The sequence below is a fragment of the Hipposideros armiger genome, unplaced genomic scaffold (genome assembly GCF_001890085.2).
Source record: "Hipposideros armiger isolate ML-2016 unplaced genomic scaffold, ASM189008v1 scaffold_1714, whole genome shotgun sequence".
In the NCBI taxonomy this organism is placed as follows: Eukaryota; Metazoa; Chordata; class Mammalia; order Chiroptera; family Hipposideridae; genus Hipposideros; species Hipposideros armiger.
Window position 1 is genome coordinate 39113 of NW_017733064.1, and position 12342 is coordinate 51454.

At 41.2% G+C, this 12342-nt stretch overlaps 1 protein-coding gene across 5 annotated transcripts in view; it reads right to left on the bottom strand.

Moving 5' to 3' along the window:
• Positions 1 to 4178: 4178 nt before the first annotated feature.
• Positions 4179 to 12342, bottom strand: part of ZNF568 (zinc finger protein 568) — an 81143-nt gene continuing 72979 nt past the window's right edge. For 4 of the 5 annotated variants that reach the window (XM_019634519.1, XM_019634518.1, XM_019634516.1 and 1 more), the window contains exons 3-5: positions 11331 to 11454; positions 10923 to 11018; positions 4179 to 6739 (exon numbers count right to left, since the gene is read on the bottom strand). In XM_019634519.1, the coding sequence (XP_019490064.1) occupies positions 5298 to 6739; positions 10923 to 11018; positions 11331 to 11454 (1662 nt within the window). In that variant the 3' untranslated portion in view covers positions 4179 to 5297. The remainder of the gene's footprint in view (positions 6740 to 10922; positions 11019 to 11330; positions 11455 to 12342) is intronic. The other variant, XM_019634524.1, reaches the window with a different exon arrangement.

Below are 12342 nucleotides of genomic sequence, written 5' to 3' on the forward strand. Positions count from 1 at the left end.
AATGATGCTATTAATGTAATGGACTGATGTGAAATCTCACAGAAGGGAAAGGCAGTCAAGGTCCCTGGAAATCACATTATGACACAGGGCTGAAGGGTTGATACCCTGAGGCAGGACAGTAAAGGTGTATTGCTGACCACCTTGCCAGCTCAAAGCTGTTTCTAGTGATCTTCATTAACAGAGATGGGGGAAAAAGAAAACATTTAGCCAAATCAGTAGTTGCTAGGGACCAAGTACTAGGGACAGTGGCTGCAATTGGAGTCACCACCTGGTTAAGCTTACGATAACCTATTGTTATTCTCCAAGATCCATTTGTCTTCTGCAGAGGCCAAATAGGCAATTTGAGTAGGAATGTGGTGGGAATCACCACACTCTTGCATCTTTCTTTCTTTTTTTTTTTAAAGATTTTATTGGGAAATTGGGAGAGGGGAACTGTGTTGGGGAATCAGAGAAGTGAAACAGACAAGTTGCTGTCCTTTTATTCTTCAGCCTAGTTGTGGAAGACGTCGCTTCACTGGCCCATGTTGGTATCATCATTGTACTCTTCCCAGGTGAGGCAGATCGGTCGCTGGCCACTGGATGGCCACTTACGGTGGCTCTTGGCAGCTCATGCTGGCTGCCGGCTGCTCACACTGACTGCCAGCCACACACGGTAGCGTATGGCAGCCCACTGCAGCTTCACTGCAGCCTAGTGGTTTCCAGCGACCCACTGCAGCCTCACTCCAGGTCAAGCTGTTGTTCACCATCTTAGCTGTAGAGGGCGCAGTGTCACTGGCCCAAATGTGAGATCCGATTTGGGGCTCTGCTCCTCAGAGCTGGCGTCCCAAGCCAACTCTTACCCAACGTGCCACTCGGCCAGCCCCTCTTTCATTTTTCAAGTCCTTAATCAGGGCACTAATCTCTGCAATTACTCCAGGAATGTGGTATAGCTTTTGGTTTACTATTTTTCAAGGCAGAGGCAGCTCTAGTGGCTTCCACTTGGCCTTTCTACCATAATGGCACTGACTCCACAAGTCAGGGAGTCAATGTGGAGATTCTGCCTGTTGTTCATGGCTATTTCAATTATGCATTCCAGATTGGGGGAAATAACTACAGGATGGGTTTGGGAACCCACTGGACCCGCTGTGAGACATATCTGACCTAAAACTTCATGGATAAACTGATCTGCATATGCCCGTAATGGGACTGGTGAGCCAAGGAATGTTTTGGGTCTACTGGAATTAGTGATAGTCCAGGCTGTGTCCAGTAATCCCTGCAATGCCTGATATTTTTCCTTTTCCCAAAAGCAGTCAACCTGACAAGAAACAATGTTCATCATCTTTTTTTTTTTTAAGATTTTTTTTTTTAATTGGGGAATTGGGGGGATGGGAACAGTGCTGGGGAATTGGGGGAAGGGGAACAGACAAGTTGCTGTCCTTTTGTTCTTCAGTCTAGTTGGGGAGGACATTGTTTCACTGGCCCATGTTGGTGTTATCATTGCACTCTTCCCAGGTGAGGCAGATCAGTCACTGGCTTCTGGACGGCCGCTCACTGCGGCTGCTGGCCGCTCACGATGGCTGCTGGCTACATACGGTAGCCCATGGCAACCCACTGCCACAGGGGCTGCAGCCCACACCGTCGCCGGCGACTCCCAGCAGCTCAGCTCCAGGTTGAGCTGTTGTTCAGCATCTTAGCTGTAGAGGGCAGTGTCACTGGCCCTCATATGTGGGATCCGAACCGGGGCCCTCTGGCGTCCCAAGCCAGTTCTTAACCATCGCTCTACTCGCCCGGCCCTTGAGCATCTTTTTATGTCTATTTGCTATCTGCACATTTTCTTTGACGATATATCTATTATTTATCTATTTAGTTAGTTTAATGATTTTATTGGGGAATTGGGGGAGGGGAACAGCTAAGTTGTCCTTCAATCTAAGTTGTGGAGGGCGCAGCAAGCTCAGCTCCAAGTCCAGTCGCGCCGCTCAGCTCAAGGTGCTGTGTTCAGTTAGTTGTGGGTGGGTGTAGCCACCATCCCATACTGAAGCCAAACCAGCAGCCTCGTTAAGAGCGCATGCTCTATCCACTGAGCCATCCAGGTGGCAGCTCAGCTCAAAGTGCCGAGTTCAGTCTTTAGTTGCAGGCAGGTGTAGCCCACCATCCCGAACAGGCAACCTTGTTAGGAGCATGTGCTCTCACCAGCTGAGCCATCCTGCCACCTGGTGGCAGTTCAGTGGCAGCTCACCTTGGGCGCAGTTCACTGGCCCATGTGGGAATTCAACCGGCAACCCTGTTGCTCAGAGCTCGCATTGTTTTTTTTTTAAAGATTTTATTGGGAAATTGAGGGAGGGGAACAGCGCTGGGGAATCTGGGGAAGGGGAACAGACAAGTTGCTGTCCTTTTGTTCTTCAGTCTAGTTGTGGAGGACGTCACTTCACTGGCCCATGTTGGTATTATCATTGCACTCTTCCCAGCTGAGGCAGATTGGTCGCCGGCCTCTGGACGGCCGCTCACGGTGGCTCTTGGCAGCTTATGCTGGCTGCCAGCCACTCACGCTGGTTGCCGGCCATACACGGTAGCTTACGGCAGCCCACTGCAGCAGGGGTTGCAGCTTATGCCGTTGCTGTCGCCAGCGACTCATGGCAGCCCAGCTCCAGGTTGAGCTGTTGTTCACCATCTTAGCTGTAGAGGGCAGTGTCACTGACCCTAATATGGAATCCGAACCAGGGCCCTGCTGCACAAAGCTGGCATCCCAAGCCAGCTCTTAACCAACGTGCCACTCGGCCGGCCCCGAGAGCTCCCATTCTTGAGCAACAGTGGCTCTTAACCAACTGAGCCACTCGGCCAGGCCCCTGCCCATTTTTAAATTGGGCTTTTTGGTCTTCTTATTGAGTTGTAATTATTTTTTAATATAATTCTTTTTTTTAACTTTATTGGGGAAAAATGTGTTTTTTCGGGGAACAATGTTTTTTTCCAGGTTCCATCAGCTCCAAGTCAAGTTGTTGTCCTTCAATCTTAGTTGTGGAGGGCACAGCTCAGCTCCAAGTCCAGTAGCTGTTTTCAGTCTAGCTGTGAAGGGCACAGCCCACCATTCCATGCGGGAATGTAACAGGCAACCTTAAGAGCAAGCACTCTAACCAGCTGAGCCATCTATCTAGCCACCCACAGGCAGCTCAGCTCAAGTCATTATCTTCAATCTAGTTGCGGAGGGCACAGCTTACTGGCCCATGTGGGGATCAAACCGGCAACCCTGTTGCTCAGAGCGCATGCTCTAACCAACTGAGCTACCCAGCTGCCCCTGTATACAATTCTTTATCAGATGTTTTGCAAATATTTTCTCCAACTCCGTGACTTAATAGTTTTAAATTTTACATCTAGATCTATGATCATTTTATTTTTTCTGTAAGCTACAAGTCTATGTGTCGGTTCTTTTTTTTCATATGTACATCCAATTGTTCCAGCACTATTTAAAGACCATTCTTTTTTAAATTGCCTTTGCTGCTTTGTCAAAGACCTGTTGACTGTATTTGTATAGGTCCATTTCTGGGCTTCCTATTGTTCAACTGATGTGTCTATTCTTTTTCAAATACTATGTTTCTTTCATTACTGTACCTTTAATAGTTAAGTCTTAAAAATGTGTAATGTGTGCCATACAAATTTGTTCTTCCTCTTTAGTACTGTGTTGGCTAGTCTCTGGACTTTCCTTTTCCATAGAAGCTTCACAATACCTATGTTGGTATCTACAAAATATCTTTCTGGGATTTTTTTAAAGAAATTTTTTATTGGGGAACAGTGTGTTTTTCCAGAACCCATCAGCTCCAAGTCAAGTAGTTGTCTTCAATCTAGTTGTGGAGGGCGCAGCTCCTTGGCACATATGGGAATCGAACTGCAACCTTGGTGTTATGAGCCCGTGCTCTAACCACCTGAGCTAACTGGCTGCCCCTTTCTAGGATTTTGATTGGGATTGTGTTGAATCTATACATCAAGTCTGGAATAACTGACTTCCTCACAATATTGAGTGTTTCAATTCATGAACTTGGATTATCTCCCCATTTAGATCTTTGATTTCACTCATTGTAGTTTTGTAGTTGTCCACATATAGATACTGCACGTATTTTCTTAGATTTTATGAATCTGTCAAATTAACACTTGTTAAGTGGAGCACAGGTTACAGGAAGTGAGCCATGGTACAAAAACAGACCACAAGGTAAATTAAAATAGAGTTTATTACTCACAGGTTCTGGAGGAAGTACCTTGCACACCTCAAGGGGCCACCATGGGAGGTAAACATAGCGTGCAGAGAGAGCGCTAGGGCTTTGGGTACATGCCTTTATTAGGGTTCATGGTGGAGTGCTTTGGGGTTCCTGGGCTAAGGCCAGGTTGGCCAATTAAAATCAAGAGAGTAGTTTTCAGGCCTCAGTAAGCCCTATGGGGATCTTACGTAAAGGGCGCACAAGGGAAAGGTGCTGGGAGGACTGAACCCATAAGACCTTCCTCTCATATAATCTCTAATAATACACAATTATGAAACTAAAGAAAAGTAATAATAAAAGCAGCCCTTGTCTAACACACTTTCAATACAAGCCACACACTGTTCTAAGGGATAGTGTGATTAGTTAATCTTCACAATGCTACTAAGAAATATGGTGCTAACATTACTAATTTATAAATGAGAAAAATTAGACATAGTTAAGTAATTTGTCCTATGAGTTTATAGTGGTGAAGGCAAATAAAGACTAAATATTGGTTAAATCCTTTCCCATTCTGATTCAGTTCAGGTTAATTTCAGAGAATGAACTTGCAAATATTAACAAGATTCAAGCAGGACAGAAAAATTCGCTGTAATTTTAACTTTCATGTAGCCTTCCTCAAGTATGAATTATCAGATGAATAATTTGTTAGCTAAAGCAAATTGGTGTCCGAAACATATGACATTACTATTATGAATCCTCCGATTTCCCTTAAGGGCTAATGACTCTGATGTTGAGAAAAGTTTGAAAGAGTAATGTCTCTAACACATTCACTGCTGTCCTGAGTCTACCCACTTTCATTACACTCACGGAGTTTTTAACTTTTCACCAACTGAACTCTGATGTCAAATGAATTCTGAAACACATAAATCCTCCCACTTAACAATTTATAAGATTTCTCATCAGTTACAAATTCCAAATAAATTCTGGCTCTTAAACTTTATAACCACAATATGAACTCTAATATTGTTATCCTCAAATGCTTTCCCACATTCCTTATAATCACAGTTCTTTTTGTTTCTATTTCATTAGTATGAATTTCAGATGACAATTAAATTCTGAGCCCTTCCCATGTCTTCATGCACTCCTCTGTACCGCATGAATTCTTTGATGTTGACTAAGGTGTGAGCCACGAATAAAGGCCTTCCCACATTGCTTACATTCATAGGGTTTCTCACCAGTGTGAATTTTCTGGTGTCGACTAAGTTCTGAGCCTCGACCAAAGGCCTTCCCACATTCTTTACACTCATAGGGTTTTTCACCACTATGGCTTCTCTCATGATAAGTAAGCTCTGACCTTCGAATAAAAGCTTTCTCACACTCCTTACATTTATGGGGTCTCTCGCCAGTGTGAATTTTTTGATGTCGAATAAGTTCTGTGCTACAAGTAAAGGCCATTCCACAATCCCTACATTTATAGGGTTTCTCACCAGTGTGAGCTCTCCGATGTCGAGTAAGTTCTGAGCCACGACGAAAGGCCTTCCCGCATTCCTTACATTTATACGGTTTCTCACCAGTGTGAACACTCTGATGCCGAATAAGATGTGAATCAGAGATAAAAGCTTTCCCACATTCCGTACATTTATGAGGTTTCTCACCAGTATGAACTCTTTGATGTAGACTCAGTTGTGAGGCACAACTATAGGCCTTCCCACATTCCTTACATTCATAGCGTCTCTCACCAGTATGAATGATTTGATGAAGACTAAGTTGGGTGTCATAACGGAAAGCTTTTCCACATTCCTTACATTTATGGGGTTTCTCACCGGTATGGATTCTCTGATGTCGAAAAAGGTGTGAGGGACGGGTGAAGGCTTTTCCACATTCTTTACATTCATAGTATTTCTCATCTGTATGAATTCTCTGATGCAAGCTGAGTTGTGAGGTAGATGGAAAGGCCTTCTCACACTCCTTACATTTATAGGGTTTCTCACCAATATGAGTTCTTTGATGTTTACTGAGTTGTGAGCTAGAATGAAAGCCTTTCCCACATTCCTTACATTTATGAGGTTTCTCACTGGTATTAATGCTCTGAGGTTTATTAGTTTCAGAGTCACAAGTAAAGGCACATTTCTTACTTTCATTTCTTTTCTTGCTTTCATGAGTTCGCTGATGCTTAATCAAGTCTGACCTACTATTAAAGACTTTCCCACATTCTCCACATTTAGAGTCTTTTTCTTTATTATGACTTCTTTCATGTTGAATATGGTGTGACTGGCACCTCGAAGCTTCTTTACATTCCTTGCAGTTACATGATTTCACTCCAGTATGAATTATCTGAGGTACTCTATGAACTGTGCACGGAATGGAAGTGGACCTTTCTTCAGAGGTTATTACAGCGGGTCTGAAATATCCATCCTGTTGTCTCTCCAAGTAGCATTTGACTACACTATTATCACTGACTCTCGAGCATTCAGTGTCAGAGATTACAGGTCCTTTTGTTATCTCCAGTTGCAATGCTTTAATTTCATAACTGTCCTTCAGAGACAAATTCTTGGTTTCTCTTCTGGACTCCCAATCTGTAAGATAACAAGAAAGAAAATAGGATGTATTTTCTTTCATGTTGTAGGAAAAAGGAAAGTTCTAAGGTAGGAAATGACAAACTAAAAATGGCAAACAAATAGCTCCTAACACTACACTGCGATTTGTTAAAAAAAAAAAAAAAAAAGAGGGGCAGGGGAAATGAGAACAGAGAAGATGAGGAGCGCTTACAAAGAAGTGGTTCTTCACCTCTAGTGAGAGTCAGAATCAGCTGGGGAACCTGTTAAAATTACGATGTCCAGGAACCACCTAAGACCAATTAAATGAGAATCTAAAGGAGTAGGACATTACATCTAACAGCAAGTCCTCTCATCTCTAGCCTCAAAACATATCCAAGATTATGACAATTTCTCTGCCAGTATCTCTACAACCCGTCCAAAGCCATCCCACACCAAGATTATTAACACAATACTGTTCTAATGGTCTCTCTACTTCTACTGTTATCCTCTAATATCCCATATATCCAACACAGTAGCCAGAGTGTTCTTATTAAGATAAGTTAGATAATACCATTCTTCTACTCAAAAATCTCCAATGGATTTCCCTCTCATGAAGAGTAGAAGTCAAAGTCCTTATGTGGTCTACAAGGCCTTCCCGGAATTTGCCCTGCACTACCCTCTTTCTGACTTCAATGCCGATCTCCTCCCTTTAGCTGACTCTGCTCCAGCTCCCTGACCAACTAGATGGTCTTCAAACTTGCTAAGCACATCCCTCCTTCAGAATGTCTGCCTGCAAGTATCTTCCCTAAATTATCAATATGGCTCATTCAATTACTTCATTCTGACCTCTCTTTAAATGCCAACTTATGAGATCACTCTTTATAATACAAGACCTCATCACACTACTTACTCTATTTTTTTTTACAGTGCACTTTCATCATTGTATCTATTTCCCCAATATTATTATGAAAGCTTTCAAACATACAGAAAAACTAAAAGAACTGGACTGTGAACCCCCACATTCTCACCACCTGGATTCTACAATAAACATGTAGCTCTACTTCCCTTACACATACCTATCCTTGCAGCCAGCCATCAAGCTATCTTGCAAACATCCAGATACTTCACTTCTAAACTTAACAGATTATATTATACTATGTGTAACTTGTTTACTTCTGTATTGTCTGTCTGCCCTTCACTGTACCTACACAGAATACATACTCAGTAAGTATGTTTGGTGAATGAATGACCGTTGGTATTTTTATTAATCTTCTTCAGTGTTCTGAGACAACTCAAAGGATGGGACTCACTGTTTAAATACAGTGCACTTCGCCTGCACTTACAATAAAATACAAAATTCCTTACCAGACCTGCAAAACTGCCTTATCTGGACCCTGTTTCCTATTCACCTTCATTTTAGGGTGCTCTCACTTTCACTCACTGTGCACCCACGATACTGGCCTCCATTTGACTCCCATATCATGCTAAATATTACAATTGCTCATCTTAGACCCTTTCAGGAAATGTTTCATCTCCCATTAATGCTCTGCTCCAGGATCTTGGCATGGCCAGCTTCTCTCATCCTAAATATCTTAATTTTCTGTCAAATACTCTGCTCTTTACCCTCATAATCTTTTTCTCAATTCTGGAATTACATATTTGTTCATCAATTTAACACTGGTCTATTAATAATTTCTCTCAAAGTAACCTAGAAATGGTATAACACTTATTTCACTCACCATATAACAAATACATGTTAAAAATCATAACAAATCACCAGCATATAGTTTAATTAATATTAAGTAAACCAATTATTAGATTAAGGGTATTCCAGTGGAAACAGAAGAAAACATACTAAAGATAATGAAATTGGGAAAGTGATTTAGGAATCAGATAATCACTTCATGCTTTTAATCATTTAACAGGTGATGGAGGTGTCAGCTCTCAACTTTAATATGCTTTCCTGACATCACTTCCCATGCACGTGGCAGGAATGCACAAGCAAGTGGTGCTTGTGTGTGTCTGTACATGTGTCTGCATAGGTCCCCTAGAATATTGACAGCTTTATACAACAATGAAAATTTTATGTAATTCTGAGAACATTCTAATGAAAACTGAGGATACTATGACAACCATTTATGAGGCTGTATGGTGTTGTGACAAAGAACACAACTTTAGGACCAAGATGCCTGCATATGAATCCCAGTCCCATGATTTGCTGGCTGCATGTCACTGGACAGTTACTTAAGTACTCAAAAATCAAAGCCTGGTCTGAGACAGGGAGATGCTTGTTCTCCAGACGCTCAGCATACGGTGTCAGAGCTTCATGCAGGCGCCCTGCTGCTGGGGCTCTTCCCTTTGCTCTTGTTATGGTCCAGCATCATTGGACTGGCCCAGAGCAGGGTGCACAAAAGGCAAACAGCTGGGAAATCTAGACAGATGGACAAGCCTGGCACAACTGGTGCGCAGAGAAGATTCTTCTGTGACTAATGCATGATCTGTATCTGGGTCTAATGGAAACGCCACTTACACTGGGGATTGCTACAAGGTTGTCCTTGGGAGAAGGCACTAAGCAAGGTCTCCATAATGACGAGTAAAATCATGTTGGTTTTTTATGTTGTATGGGAAGTTCAGACATCAGATGTCAGAGATGATGCTATTTTAACTATTTTTGAAAAACAATCTGGTAGAAAAGGAAAACTGTGCAAAAAGCATGGACTGGCATCAAAATATGTACTTAAAAGAAATGCTCAAGTCAAAAAGTAACATCCACCAAGGATGCTCTCATTGTTCCTATCCCTTACAATCACTCCTCAATGCTCAAGAACCATTCCCCTAAATCGATCTTCAGCCTCCCCACTTTCCCTACTCCGTGGTCCCACTCTAGCACAGGGCCAAATCATCTGGCCCTCCAATACAGCCTCCTGATAAATGTTACCATTCTCGCTCATGAACCCTCTGACTGAATCTCTATAGGACAGCCAGAGAGAGGTCTTAGAAATCCAATCTAATCATGTCCCTACCTTGTTTAAAACCCTTCAATGGCTGCCAAGTGTCCTCAAGAAAAGAAAGGCGTTTTATAATAAGAGCATCAGTCTCAGGAAATTATAAGTCATAAGCATATATGTACCTAATAACAGAGTCCCAAAATACATGAAGCAAAAACTGACAGAGATGAAGGGAAAAACAATCCAATGATCTACATTCAATAATGGAGAGATCAACTAGCCAGAAGATCAACAAAGAAAGAGAAAACAATATACTCTCTTAAATAAATAATGGGTCAAAGAAAAAAAATCACAAGAAAATTGGAAAATAAAACTAAGTTGGATAAAAGGAAAACTCAACATACCAAAACTTATGGAAATGCAGTTAAAACAGATCTTAAAGGGAAATTAACAGCTTAAAATGCCTATATTAAAAAAATATGAAGATCTCTAATCAATAAACTAATTATTTACCTTAAGGAACTAGATACAGAAGAGCAAACTAAAACCAAAGATATGAGAAGGAAGGAAATATAGATTAGAGGGGAGATGAACAACATAGACAAAAAAAAAAAAAAGAGAAAATCAACATAGCTGTAATTGTGTTCTTTGAAAAGCTCAACAAAACTGATAAACCTTTAGCTAGACTGACCAAGAAAAAAAGAGAGAAGACTCATACTAATATCAGGAATGAAAGAGGAGATACTACTACCAACTTTACAGAAACAAAAAAGATTATAAGCAGATTAGTGGTTACCCAGGGGTACGTGTGGGTAGTGTCTACTAACCTGTATGGGATTTAATTTGGGGTGATGAAAATATTCTAAAGTTAGACTGTTGTTGCGGTTGCAAAACTCATTTGTGAATATACTAAAAACCAACGAACTATATACTTTAAGTAAGTGAATTTTCCAATAAGTGAATTATATCTCAATAGAGCTGTTTTAAAAAGTCAGGACAAAACTGGACCCTCAGTTCAGAGGAAATGGCTGTCTCTGCAAAAGAGAAAGGCACTTCCTTTGTGAAATCAGAGGGAAATATGAGCAAGGTTTGCAAGAGAGTGGTAAGTGGGGTAAAAATTTGAGGCCTCATGCTGAAACATCCTTATTTTCTTTTGCAGATCTCAGGCCTTTTCAGGGAGCTTTTCTACCAACATCTCAGAAGCGCTGCCTTCTCACAAGCTAGCTAGGTAACCACCTGCCATGGCCTATCCCCTACAAGTCCCCATCACTCACCTGGGCACCATTCTTTTGTCTCCTTCCTTTCAACCATCCAGGGCTCCTTCCCTTGCTCCAATAAGGAGATCACATCTGGCTTAGAATCATAAAGTCCTGCTCAATAAAAAAAAAAAAGGGATGAAGTTATATTGTGGATGTTGCTGAATTAAAATCAGTCCATGATTATCAACAAAGAGCAGTAAGTAGATTAAGGGTCAGCAGAAGGGGTGAAGGTCAAAGGATTGAAAAAGATAAAGTTGTACAATGGGGCAGCCAATTTCTAACTTCACCAGAAACTAACCATTCTTTGATAAGCAAGAAGAATTACTTCAGCCAGGCTCTTGAAAAAGCACTCACAAGAAATTGATAACAAAGAACATAAAAAGTCCAGGTCAATTCTGAATTTTGAGGGGCAGATAAACTTACCCAGTGAAATCAGGTTGTTGTAATTCTCCAACATTATATTTCGGTACAAATCCTTCTGAGCAGAATGCAAGCATTCCCACTCCTTCTGAGAGAAATAAATGGCCACATCTTTGAACTTCAAGCCCTGAAACCACAGAGAAATACACTATTTGTGAAGTTAACGAGCAAAATCTTTACAATGGACTAAAAGACAATGGAGACAGCAATTCAGTAGAGGAACACCATTGGGAAAACAGGCTGTACTAAACCCTACAACATGGATGGGTCAGTGTGGGAACAAGAGTGATCAGAGCACACGTCATCATTCTTGGTGCACACATCATTCTTAAACATGCCTGCAGCTACAGATCTAACCTCTTGGTATTATCCTCTTCCATTATTCACTAAGGTGTGGAAATGAACAAAGACCAGATAACTGGTATTTCCCAATTAAATAAAACTATACAATCAAGTCCACAGCACACAACACTTGTAATCATCCCCTTCCCATTCTCCCAATAAAAAAGTTTTTAAAAAAGTCTGAATCATTCAAAAATATCTTATAAAATTTCTTCTTCTGAAAACAGGATTTAAATATAACTTTGCAATTTAATTCTTTCTTAAAAAATCAGGCTTATAAATGTGCCAGAATACTAAATCCTAATCACTTTTCCATGTCATCAAAGATTCTAAAATAAACTTCATTTTTCCTGGCTATACCATACCCCGTCTTATGTATTCAATGTTATTTTGGGGCACTAGGTTGGACAAGTTCTCTAAGGTTCTTTTGCAGTTATGAGAGTCATGATTCTTAAACAATCTAGCTCTTTATACATCCTGTTACCGTAAATTATCCCTAACTATATACGCTGCTTGTTCTTGAGCTACCAGAACTGATGGAGGAAGATCTAGCTAGACTCACACTGATGTGACCCAAGGTGAACATACAATACACAAGTTCAAAATGGACTCACTTATTGGTGCCTACCTGGCACCAATTCCTTGGAATAACACATAACTCCATACACTCAAT